Source organism: Hippoglossus hippoglossus, chromosome 11 (assembly GCF_009819705.1).
Source record: "Hippoglossus hippoglossus isolate fHipHip1 chromosome 11, fHipHip1.pri, whole genome shotgun sequence".
NCBI lineage: Eukaryota > Metazoa > Chordata > Actinopteri > Pleuronectiformes > Pleuronectidae > Hippoglossus > Hippoglossus hippoglossus.
In genome coordinates this window covers 2,617,032-2,628,555 of record NC_047161.1, presented here as the reverse complement: position 1 = coordinate 2,628,555, position 11,524 = coordinate 2,617,032, and the positions used below count along the sequence as shown (strand labels likewise).

The window sequence follows — 11,524 nt, the reverse complement described above, 5'->3', positions numbered from 1 at the left end:
TTCGCTCGTCTCTCTCGTCTCTCGCATTATGAATTTGGAGAGAGCAAAGTCAAACTCGAGAGTGCAACCCTGGCACCGTGTTCGAGACAAGACAAACAATAAAACAATGTGATGTTCAGACGTGTGAAAAAGACAAAACGACACCAGACATTGTGTTAGATCTTTAATATTTTCAATATTTAGTTTTTTTTTGTTGTTTAGAAATATTGCACATGGTCAACATGCCTGCTTATGAGATAACACTCACCTCGCTCATCCTAAAATTCCTTCTCCAAAGTAAGGACAGTTTATTTTTAAGCACAATCATACATTGTACACGCATACATGTGTGTGTATGCACATATGTCTGTGTGGGTGCGTGCGCGCGTGCATGTAATTGCACATGCATGCAGATGGACACTTTACAGCCCTAACTCCAAAGAGATGTGAGTTGATAGTCTTCTATTACCTGTATTTTGTTTATATATATGTTTATATATTTTATATCCTGAATATATATTTCATATATATCCTGAATCAACTGGGTTTGATAACAGTCAAGATGACGGACAAAATAGTCGTGGTGACTATAAAAATACTGTCTCTAGAGTAGAATATAGAATGTAGAATACAATGAAAAATATACTATTGATAATGTTGCTGTGTGGTGAACGAAAAAAGGTTGGTTGTGTTAACACGCTACCTGCATGTGCCAAAACATACACACACACCCAAACACAGACCTAAATGCACATATATAGAAATACCGGTATATATATTTTTTTCACACATCCAACTGTATACAGAGAAATAAAAGAGATACCCATAATAATAACTACCCCCACTCTTCACTGAGGAAGCAAAGAGCCAAAAAGTGCTATTCAAAAATTGTCTTTGACTTTTAGTAAGTTATACTCTCTATCTCTTCAACAATAACAATAATCGTGTGATTCTTTTTTGTTTTCTTTTATACCATAGTTAAAGATAGTATCACAACAGCTCATTCCTCTCACTGACTGACTGCACTGGATTTAATATCTATGGCACAGAGCCTCCCCCCCCAAAAAACAGAGTAACCCACCCATTTCCAAGAAAAAAATAAAATGTCCTATTGCACCATTTGATGGGAAAGGATAAAGTGTCGAGAAGAGAGGGAAGAGGGGAGGGCTCCAGAGACTGCCCTCCAGGGCTGGTCTAGGATCTGCTTTCCCTGAACTAACCCTAACCAGAACCATCCTGAGCTACATAGCGCTTGACCCGGGACCAGTGCTTAAGGGCACTTTCTACCAACACTTGAGGGGGTTGAGGGACACGGGTGAGGAGGGGGAGGATCAGAGGAGCGGACTGAGGGACGAGGGGAGGAAAAAGGTGGTTGATAACATACGGAACAAGGTTATTATTTTTTTTCTACTAAAACAATCTCTAAAAACAATACTTTCCTGATTTAACTTACGGCGGTCCCAGACGAGAAGGGCCGCACAAATTGTGCAAACACCTGATTTCAACGTTTTACAAAACGACAAACGCCCCCTGCTCCCCCCACTTCTATGTCTGGTGAGAAATTGTGGGGGAGGGGGGAGTGGGGGAGAACCACCCCAGGTACGATTAAAAGTCGAGGGCCCACACACTGATTTTGTCCCCTTCTTTGTCCAGAGTTTCTTTTTTTTTGTATGATTTTCTTTTATGCTGGAGAAGAAACACAAGAGAGCCACAAGAGAAAAACAGGCCACGGTAAAACTGGTTATTTCCACGGCAACAATAACGAGAGAAAGCAACATCATATTATCCACTGGGAGATTCAGAGAAGTTTGGTTAAAATTCTTCTTTTTCTCTCTGTTGGTAAGCTTGTCTTGTTGTTGTTGTCCTTATTCACTATTATTACTAGCATCTGCCTTCCTATTGTTGGAATATGAATCTTTCGTCCAAAGAACGTCATCCAGTTTTCTTCTTCCTCTGCGTTTCCTCTGGGCTCCGTCGGGAGCCGGTCAGTGTCGAACTTAACGTTGAATCTTCAAAGCCTCACAACCAATAGTCTCTTTACATAATCTCTTTATGGTTTTTGGGGAGGGGACCCCAACAGATATACAGACATATAATAATCAGCTCCCGCCAATGAGGACTCAGTCTTTCAAAATGGCAATAACTGAAGGTGCAAAGATTGGTCACACTACATCCAGGCTCCTGCCTTCTCTTTGTTTTACAGGAGCGAACAGATGTCATGCTTTCAGTTTCTCTTCTCACTACAATCACTAAAAACTGTGCAGGCCAATGGCTTGGTCAGACCAGGGTTGACTATGTCTGTGTACGAGTGCTTACGCTGCACAGATGTGTCCGTGTGTGTGTGTGTGTGAGTGTGTGAGTACGTGTGTGTGCTGTGTCTGTACGTGTGCGCTGTCTGTCCTGCAGCATCGAGGGGCTGTGGAATACCAGTGGAGGTCGTTGGGGTTGTGTTTGCGTCCCGACCACTGTGCTGAGGAGTGGAAGGGCGAGAAGGAGGTCGAGTCAATGGCATCTGAGGGCTGGCTGGCTGGCTGGCAACAGCAAACTGCATCTGCACAATAAATGACAAAGTGCCTTTGTGTGTCATGGTCCTTGGTGGCGGCTCCTGGGGATCGCTGACCAAGAGTAACAGTCTGATTTGGTAAGGGTGTGTGTGTGTTTGTGTGTGTGTGTGTGTGTGTGTATGCTGGAGATTATCAGGGTTTGTGTGTGCCAGAGAGATAGAGAGTGTGTACCACAGAGTTTGTGTCAAACTACTGTACAAATGTGCAGAGATCAGACCTGGGCAAAGTGTTAACTGAAAAGACTCTGGATACTTCGGGGGAAAAGGGGGAAAACTGTCAACAAGAAGAAGTTGACTCGTCAGGACTTTGACACGACTCGTCCGTTTTTTGAGGCTTGTTTTGTCTGATTAGTCACATCAAGCGCACCTTGAGGAGTTTGAATAGTTGAGACCATATTCAAATGTCCTTCTGCCCAGGTCTGGTGGAGATTAGTGCCAGTAGAACAGGTCCTGCTGGAGTCCTCCTTAGTACTGGTTCAACACTTCCAACAACATTCTGTGGGGATGACACACTTCTCTCTCTCTCTTCTTCTTCTTCTCCTTGATTTTTCCTCTTTGTCATCCTCTCCAGCTTACGATCCTTCGCTTTTTGGCTCCTCGGGGCTCCGGCTTCTGTCTCCCTGTTGCTCCGCCCCGCCGTCCTCCCGGGCTGATTGATTGAAAGAGGAGCTGTGGGACGGGGCGGGGTTGACGTCAGCCGACCCTCCGAGCTCGAAGGTCCCGGGCGTGGCCGTCTGCATGATCTTCTGACGGACCTCGCGGATCTTCAGCTGCAGACACACCTTGGTGGGGAACGTGTCTGAGTAGCGTCCCTGGAAGGCAGCAGTGGCCTGAGCTGGAGCGGAGAAGAGAAGGAGAAGGGAAACAAGGAGCGGGATTCAAACTTCATGATATCAAGTGTCGTCACATTTACTATGTGACGTCTTAAAGAGGAGAAGATGCCCCTGCTACAGATTTCAGTTTTTGTCAACGATAAAGAAACGAATTCCAGTCAAAGATTAAACCGCTACTTCACTTAGTTGTTCTCCTCATGACGTCCTGCCCCGTCTACACGTGATTTACCTGATGGAAAGAAGCCATGTTCCTTAAACAGCTGCATGACCAGAGCCCGCCGCTGATCCAGAGTTCTGCGCAGAGACGAGTAGGGGACCCGCTCAAAGTCTCCTAGAAGATCCTCTCCCTCTGTGCCTGGTGAAGTAAAAGAGGTTGTCACAGCACTGTCATTATCTCCTGTTCTTCAGCCGAAGCTCCAGATTTTAAAACCTGTTGTAAACGTTTTACCTGCTCTGTCGAAGGTGAAGATCTCTCCCTCACACTTGGCGGCGCTCTTCGGCGTGTTGGGCTCCGAGCTGCAGCTGGACAGACGGCGCGTCTTCCTCCGCGGGGAGCTGGGGTCCTCTGCTGCCGGCTCCAGATCTAGAGACATGTGAGGGATGGAGGAAGGGAATACGGAGGAAGAGGGGAGGAAAGAGGGAAACACGGTGAGAGAGGACATGAGTGATGAAACAGTGTTGGTACAAAGATTGAGAAGGAAGAGTAGGTACAAAGATTGAGAATGAAAAAGAATCCGTAAAAATCTATCCAGATGGAATGTACATAAAAATGTCTGTGCATCATAGTTCACTTGTCTCCTCCTCTCCCTCTCTACAGTATCTCACCGGTGGAGTTGCGTCTCTTTCGGCGGTAGCTTCCCAGGATGGCTCTGGGCGAGGTGGCCAGACTCTGCAGGGTGGGCGAGGGAAGGACCTCCTCTGGATTAAACTCTGGAAGTTCAGCGAATCGCTCCTCGAAGTACGTCTCCGACAAGACCCTGCAAGCACAAACCCCAGCAGCCACATCAGTCCCTCGTCCAGTAACGAGAACGGTTAAACCATCGGGGGACGTCCTCTGAATGTTCTCACATTCCTCGTGCCTTAGGGGCTGAGTTCTGCGAGGGCTTTCTCTGCTCCGCGGCTTCCCCACCACTCTCATACTCTCTAAATAAAGAATAGCAAGGTCGAGGACTCTGCCCACTCACATTCAGTAAACACAGAGTCTCCACAAGTGATTTATAAAGTTGGAGATTAAAATGGAACCAAATCCCACGATGCACGAAAATCAGTGTGGAATAAAGTCCTGTCCAGGGCCGCGTCTCATCCTCAAGCTGCTTCACGGCAGAATTACAGAAGTTCTCTGAACTCTCTCAGCTTGAGAAAATACAAACTGTTAAAATGCAGAGAACATTGTCTTACAACGAGCAGAGAGCCAGACGGACCTGGCACACTTGTTTGTTTGGCTTTGGCAAAAGATCCTTTCACAGTCGGAATTGACTCAGATTGCTGAGAATGAGAATGAGCTGATTTTATTGATACCAGTGCCAAAGGACATTACGTTTTCACTGCCGTCTGTTTGACTATCGGCAGGATTGCTCAGAAAATACCAAACTGATTTCCATGAAAGTTTGTGTAGGGGTGGGAACATGATCCAAGGAGGAACACATTACATCCGGAGTGGATCGGGATATACGGGAGGATCCAGGATTTTATTTAAACTTTCTTTAACATGGCGAGATAGGGCATGAGCCTTGGTGGAGGTATGTGCTCTCCCAGTGACACAGATGGAACAAATACAGGTGGCTCAAGTGTCATCACATTTTGTAAATTCTGAAAGGTTCCTTCAGACACGAAAGCCAGGATCGCATCGTCCCACTTACTTCTCCAGAGAGTCGGGTGTCTTTTTGAGCGGCGGGGGTCGAAACTTGGTCTTCTTAGAGGAGGAGGGGGGCTCTCGTTCTGCAGCTGGAGGGGGAGGGGGGTCCAGACCTGAGGAGAGTGGAGGAGGAGAACGAGGCCCAACCTGGAAAGAAAGTGTGAGAGGAAGAGAAGTATGATAAAAGTCTCACCCACAGTTTTAACTATATTCCTGTAAAGTTGTGCATTAGTTCAATTTAAGATTCTTTCAGACGTGCAAGTTTTCTGGAGGGAATGTACGTGAGAACGCAAATGTCCGAGTCAGTTGCTCTGAACATTTTATGGAACGAGGTTCACAGACGTTCTATGGCCAGAAGACAACTTAGTTTATAAAAACATCTGTCCTAGAACTGTTACAACAGAACTTTTAAGATCTGTGGGGTTTGATGAGCGATATCCAGTGTTTCTCACCTCTTTGCTGCTGTTGCCCATGCTGTGGTCCTCCCTGTCCGTCTCATGGCCTCTCCTCTTTTCACTGCTCTCCTTCATCCTTCTCTCGTGCTCCTCCTCCGCCTCGCCTCGTCTGTCCTTGACTTGGCCATCTCTCACTATTTCCTCTTTGATGTAGAGACCCTCCATGTCCTCCTCTTTTTTCACTGGAACAGACGGAGATGATGTCAGAATTTGATGCAAAAAGCACGAAACCAAACCCTCAAATTGCTGATTTTGGAAAAATTACAAATGGAAAGAGAAAATATAGTCTTGAAAATGTCAAGTGAAGACTAATAGCAGTTAAGAAAGTGCTGCTTCCATCCACTCAGGTGTAGGATGGCTTCATGCTGAAGTCTCAGACACGGAGCTTTATTACATCCCATCACCTCTGGACACGACTCCTCGAAACAACGACTTTTAAAGCTCAATATGACACTAAATTATTTCAGGAGGAAGTTGGATAAATCAAACAAAACCACACGAAACCCCGACCTCTGAAATATTAAAACAGACCTGGTAAACCCGTGGTAAAATTACCTGTTACGTCACGGCTCATACAGGAGGCCACTGACATCGCCTGCCCTCCCTCCTCAAGCTGAGGATCCAGCGGACTCTCCCTCTTCACCTCCACCTTCAGCTCCACCTCCACTCCCACGCTCGGCTGAGGGGTGGCCGACGCCGAACCCTGCGCCCCTGCTGCCGATGGAGAGGCAGGGTGTGTGACATCCTGGGCGGCGGAAGCTCCCAGTGTGGGCAGCACACTGGTCACGGAGACCACGCCGGTAGCCAGTGCGACAGTCGGTGCAGGGTAGATGGCAGTTAGTACCTGATGAAGAAGATTTTAAAGCAGGAACATCATAAGACAGACTGGAAAAAAAAAAGACACTAACATAACCTGTGTATGAAGATGGATGATGCAGCTCCACTTCCTCCCACTATCCAGAAACCATCTTTGAGAATAACGTATATTTAACATGAACTTTGACTTTTTATTCTGGTCCATGTCCCATCCACTAACATGGAGGAGGTGGGGTTTGATCAAGATACTTTGGCTTCACTTTTGGGAGCTGTCATGTCGTCCATCTTTATAAACAATCCGTGTTATAAGCAGTGTGTGTTTTAAAAGAGCACGAAAAGGAAGGTACAGAGGTGACACCACTGAATTAACAGTAAAAACTGACATGAGAACGTTTGATTTTCGCTGTTTATTCCTGCCGGACTAAAATAAAAATGGATCCTGCTTCGTTACATCAATCAAAAAACCCTCTGAGTGCTGCTGATCAACTTGGCAGCTTTAACAAACTCATAGATAAGATTTGAAATGCAGCACAGAGGCCGGGAGCTGCTGCCAATAGACTCATTTGTTTGTTTACAGTAATTCCCCGAATGTCTCAGAGCTAAAGTCGTGACGACTCATCAATACCAGAATGATGAATCCAGCACCTTCTAATTCCAGAGCTGTGTGTGTGTGTGTGTGTGTGTGTGTGTGTGTGTGTGTGTGTGTGTGTGTGTGTGTGTGTGTGTGTGACGGCCTTAATACAATCACTTTCTTAACGTGCACTCTTTATTGAAATTGAGGAGTTTTGATTAATTCATTCACTGCTGGTGAAACACTGTTTGAACTCAGGCCATTAAATTAGATTTGTGAGGACTGAATAGAGAAATTCATCAAAACTGAAACCTGAAAGAAGACAGCAGTGATGTCATTAACATTCAAGTCTGCGATTTGTCCTTAACAACCTTGGACCTTCTCCAGTAAACTCGGAAATATTTTATTTATTTTATTTAACGTATTAACGTCTTTTGATATTTCAGTTTTCTAATTTCCATCATAGCCACAAACCTCTCCGCACTTTTAAAACATTTCTGTAAAGTCCTTCCTTCCTCTTTACCTGACGACCAGCGGCTGCCGTGGTCGGGCCGGGGGGGATCTGTGGCTGACAGTTCAGGGGCGGGGCTGGACCAACGATTGGCTGGACCAGGGTTTGGCCGCTGGGGGCGATGGCGGTGAAGCCCAGAGTCGCTAAAGGTGACGGCAGGTACGCAGGGCCCGGAGAGGGCGTGGCCTGTTGGGGTGTCGCTGTGGTGACTCCTGGGCCAGACTGGACATAGGTGATCCTGAGGTGTCAAAATGAGAATATTAGAAATCATAAAATGTCAAAACTGCTTTAGTTTTATGCCTCGTTGAGCGAGAACACAGATACGATACACAAAGATAAACATTAATACATTTAAGTGAAATAAAAGTGGGAATGTGTTGTTGTGTATCAGGTGTGAGGCCTGTGTTGGTGACCTGGTGGGGGGGGAGGTCAGGAGGACGGTCTGTGGGGACGCCGCACCAGGAGCCACCACCGATGCCATGGTTACAGGAAAGGTGTTCCCAGGATGCACTGCTGCTGCACCACTGGGGTGAACGTTGGTCTGGACCACCGGCATGGGAGCAATTTGGATGATCTATGGGGGGTTAAAAATATAATTAACACAACAACCTCAAAATACAACAAGAACACGTTGTACCAGTGACACAATCTTATAAAGTAACATGTGAACTCATATCTTAACGTCTCCAGAACAAGTTGAAGAGATCCAAAATAAACAGGAACAAACTATTATTGTTATCAATTGATCTTTTGGACATGTTTAAACATTTATTCAGAGGTGTGAAATGAGACAGAAGTTATTAATGTGAAATTATTACTCATTAAGGTTTATAAGTAATAGAAGTCAGTGTTATTCCGGTTCCTTTGACCACTAAATCTAATCAGTTCATCTTTGAGTCTAAGAGACAAATTGTCTGACGTTTGAAGAAGTTCCCAGAAGGACAAACTTGAGATGTTTAAGAGAGAAACATTGACCTTGACCTTTGACCTTTGACCTTTGACCATGTAAATCATTTGATTCATCTGTGAGGACATTTGTACAAATTTTGAAGAATTTCCCTTGAGGTGTTCCTGAGATTTCTTGTTCCAAAGAGTGCGACGGACAGACGACCTGAACTCGTCGCCTGTCATCAAACAGGACGCCATCGACACTTGTATTCGCTTTCCGCCTCGAACATTCGTACCTTGTTTCCTGTCGCGGAGCCGTTCTGCACAGGAAGAGGCGGAGCCACCAGGGAGATGGTGGAAGGATGAGGAGGAGTAGACCCTCTTCTCACTGTTTCCATGGGAACCAACATCTTGCTCTGCAGGCCCGGTGACTGAGTTTGGACTAATGAGCGAGAAGGAGAAAGAGAACGGGAGAGAGAGAGGGAGAATTAAATCACTCAGCGTGAGGAACAGATGAATCGAGGCAAGAAGAGGAAAGGTGACGACAACGCAGGCGCGGCGGGTGGGTGGAGACACGCTGAGAGGGGACACAAGAGGACATGAAATTCATCGCTGATAACAAGGTGGAACGATTTTCTGTTGCTTCTGACTCGCATGAGGAGAGAGTGATTGAGGCGTGGGTGGGCTGCAGGCGCTCATACTCATAACAGTAGTGTTTCTGCTGTCAATCATTTATCCCTGGTTTATGTAAGCCAATCAAATCTATTTTCAGAGCTTCCCGTGGAGATGATTAACAAGAAGAGAGTGAAGGGAACTACAGCAAGAAGAAAAATCACACAGAGATTTTTCCTTTAGTTTTCATTGGACCAGTGAAAATACTGAAAAGTCTTTCGTTCTTTTTCAGCCAATCGTGGGTCTCTGGCTCACCTCTGATCCCGGGGCTGACTCTGACTCCCGCCCCCGAGTGCACGCCATTGGCCAGGGCGGCATTGGTGGACAGGGAGAGGATTTGCTGCTGGGTGAGTTGAGGGGAGGAAGGGTTCTCGGTGGGCAGGACGTACTGGACCTGCGTTAGCGGCTTGGAGCCAGAGGGAGGCGTGAGGGAGGAGAATGCAGCGGTGGGGTGGAGCTGGGGCTGGAGGACAGGGAGGGGGGTCTGTGAGTGAGGCTGCGGGGGTTGTGGGGCGAGGACCTGCACTGGGTGGGCGGCAGGAAATGACCCTCCCAGAACTAGGCTAGTGACCAGGCTGCTGCCCCCTACAGGCGTTACACTGACGGGACCAGGAGGGGAGGATGAGGACAGGTACCCACCCCCTGCGGTGATTGGCAGCTGCTGAGGTCCGCCTCCTCCAATAAGGAGAGTGGCTTTCTTGTCTTGGGAGAGGGCGCTGAGGGTGATGGCTCCTTCCACTGGCTTGCTGGCGATGGGGATGGGCGTGCTGGCTATGGGTCGCACCACGTTGGTCACCACAGTGGGAGCAATGCGGACGGTTCCGAAGACCTGGGTCACCCCCTGCTGGGCCACAGTGACGAGAGGCTGGGTGCTGGGTGTAGAGAGTGTGATGGACAGAGAGGAGGCTCCACCTCCCTCTCCTCCACCGGCTGCTGTTTCCTCTCTCTTGGTTCCTCCCTCGCTCCCCTCCTCTCCTCCGTCTGTGCCTCTCTTTCGCTTCCTCTCAGACCCATCTTCAGCGCCTCCTGCTCCGTTCCCTTTGGACGAGGTGGAGTCGGCGGGAGGGATGGAGGGAGAGGAGGAGGGGAGAGCGGAGCGGGACACTGGCTGGAAGCCATGCTGGAGGGAAGAGAGAGATGAAGAGAGGGAGAGATCAAAGCTGGGAAAGTTTCCATGTAAAGTTTTTCTCTTCCTCAACTTAAAGAAACTCTGGAAAAAGTGTAGGCACCTGCCTTACATATAGAAAAACACTGATAAGACAAAAACTACGCTAAACTAAACTTAACCACAAGTCAAGATACATGAATATCGTTATCATCTGATAATCAATTACAACATTTCCATTAATATCTCCTTTATTTATATCATGAAGACGAGGGAGAGGCATCGTTTCCACTGTGAACATTAACTGTGTTATGTGGTGATCACCTGTCCGTCTGGCTCGTCCTCGTCGCTGTCTGTTACTCTCTCTTTACACTTCAGGTCGATGGAGCCTTCGGCACACGAATCCTCTGAGGACGAGACATAGATGATGAATATTTATTTTACATATTTCACAAATGGGACTTAATATACTGCACAATGAGGGATTTCATTTGCAATCCACTCTGACCCAGCAAATCCACACAGATGTGTAAAAATCTGCAGGGCTCAAACATTATATTCTATCAAGTTGCACCAAATGTTACACACTCATATAAGATATCAGTCTGCTAAATAAAGATCCGTGAATTATTCCCTGGGAAACCTTTGTTAAAGAAAGTAAAAATAAAATCCCTGGATCCGCCCCTTTCTTGGCCCATGTGCCTTCCACCAAGTCATGTGGAAATCTGTTCAATAGATTTTGCCGAAAAACAAACAAACAAATGGATGGGGGTGAAGCTCACCAGATGACTCAGGACGGCTGGAGTTGACACAGAGACCGCTGTGGGAACTGAAACTATCACTCTGTGGTGATGAAACATTGTCTCTCACCAGCATAACCTCCCCGCTGAGTGTCTAACTCACCCATGACATCATCATCCCCCTCTTCCTCGCAGATGACCATGCGCTCTTCATCGCTGGTCATGTCCTCGCTGACTCTGCTGTGGTACAGGGACGGCGGCGGGCGCCGGCCGTGAAACAAACTCGCCCCGTCCTCCTGCAAAATAAAGTCGTTTTTTTTTGTCAATTGCCGATTTGCAAAAAGTCGTACATGCTGTTATATCTGGATTACTACTGGAGCGTGGATCCCGACCTGAGCAGGTTGGCACCTGTCGGGTTCGCCTGCGTTAGGGAAAGTATTTTGAAATGATGTTCGGGTCCAGACACGATGCCTGAGCTGATTTGTTTTTACACCGCACGTCTGTAACCGGAGGAAACGTTGGGTTCAGGTTGGGCT

At 47.1% G+C, this 11,524-nt stretch overlaps 2 protein-coding genes across 5 annotated transcripts in view; both read right to left on the bottom strand.

The window, feature by feature from the left end:
* Positions 1-11,524, bottom strand: part of LOC117770959 (tapasin-like) — a 1,175,540-nt gene that overhangs the window by 558,247 nt on the left and 605,769 nt on the right. The gene's annotated exons all lie outside the window — the stretch shown is intronic.
* The window catches only part of cica (capicua transcriptional repressor a), a 28,591-nt gene continuing 17,215 nt past the window's right edge, over positions 149-11,524 (bottom strand). For 3 of the 4 annotated variants that reach the window (XM_034600803.1, XM_034600804.1, XM_034600805.1), the window contains exons 10-22: positions 11,152-11,284; positions 10,573-10,655; positions 9,399-10,263; positions 8,768-8,913; positions 7,997-8,157; positions 7,596-7,821; positions 6,241-6,529; positions 5,683-5,867; positions 5,235-5,377; positions 4,201-4,352; positions 3,824-3,958; positions 3,605-3,730; positions 149-3,377 (exon numbers count right to left, since the gene is read on the bottom strand). In XM_034600803.1, coding sequence (XP_034456694.1) covers positions 3,115-3,377; positions 3,605-3,730; positions 3,824-3,958; positions 4,201-4,352; positions 5,235-5,377; positions 5,683-5,867; positions 6,241-6,529; positions 7,596-7,821; positions 7,997-8,157; positions 8,768-8,913; positions 9,399-10,263; positions 10,573-10,655; positions 11,152-11,284 — 2,907 coding nt within the window. In that variant the 3' untranslated portion in view covers positions 149-3,114. The remainder of the gene's footprint in view (positions 3,378-3,604; positions 3,731-3,823; positions 3,959-4,200; positions 4,353-5,234; positions 5,378-5,682; positions 5,868-6,240; positions 6,530-7,595; positions 7,822-7,996; positions 8,158-8,767; positions 8,914-9,398; positions 10,264-10,572; positions 10,656-11,151; positions 11,285-11,524) is intronic. The other variant, XM_034600806.1, reaches the window with a different exon arrangement.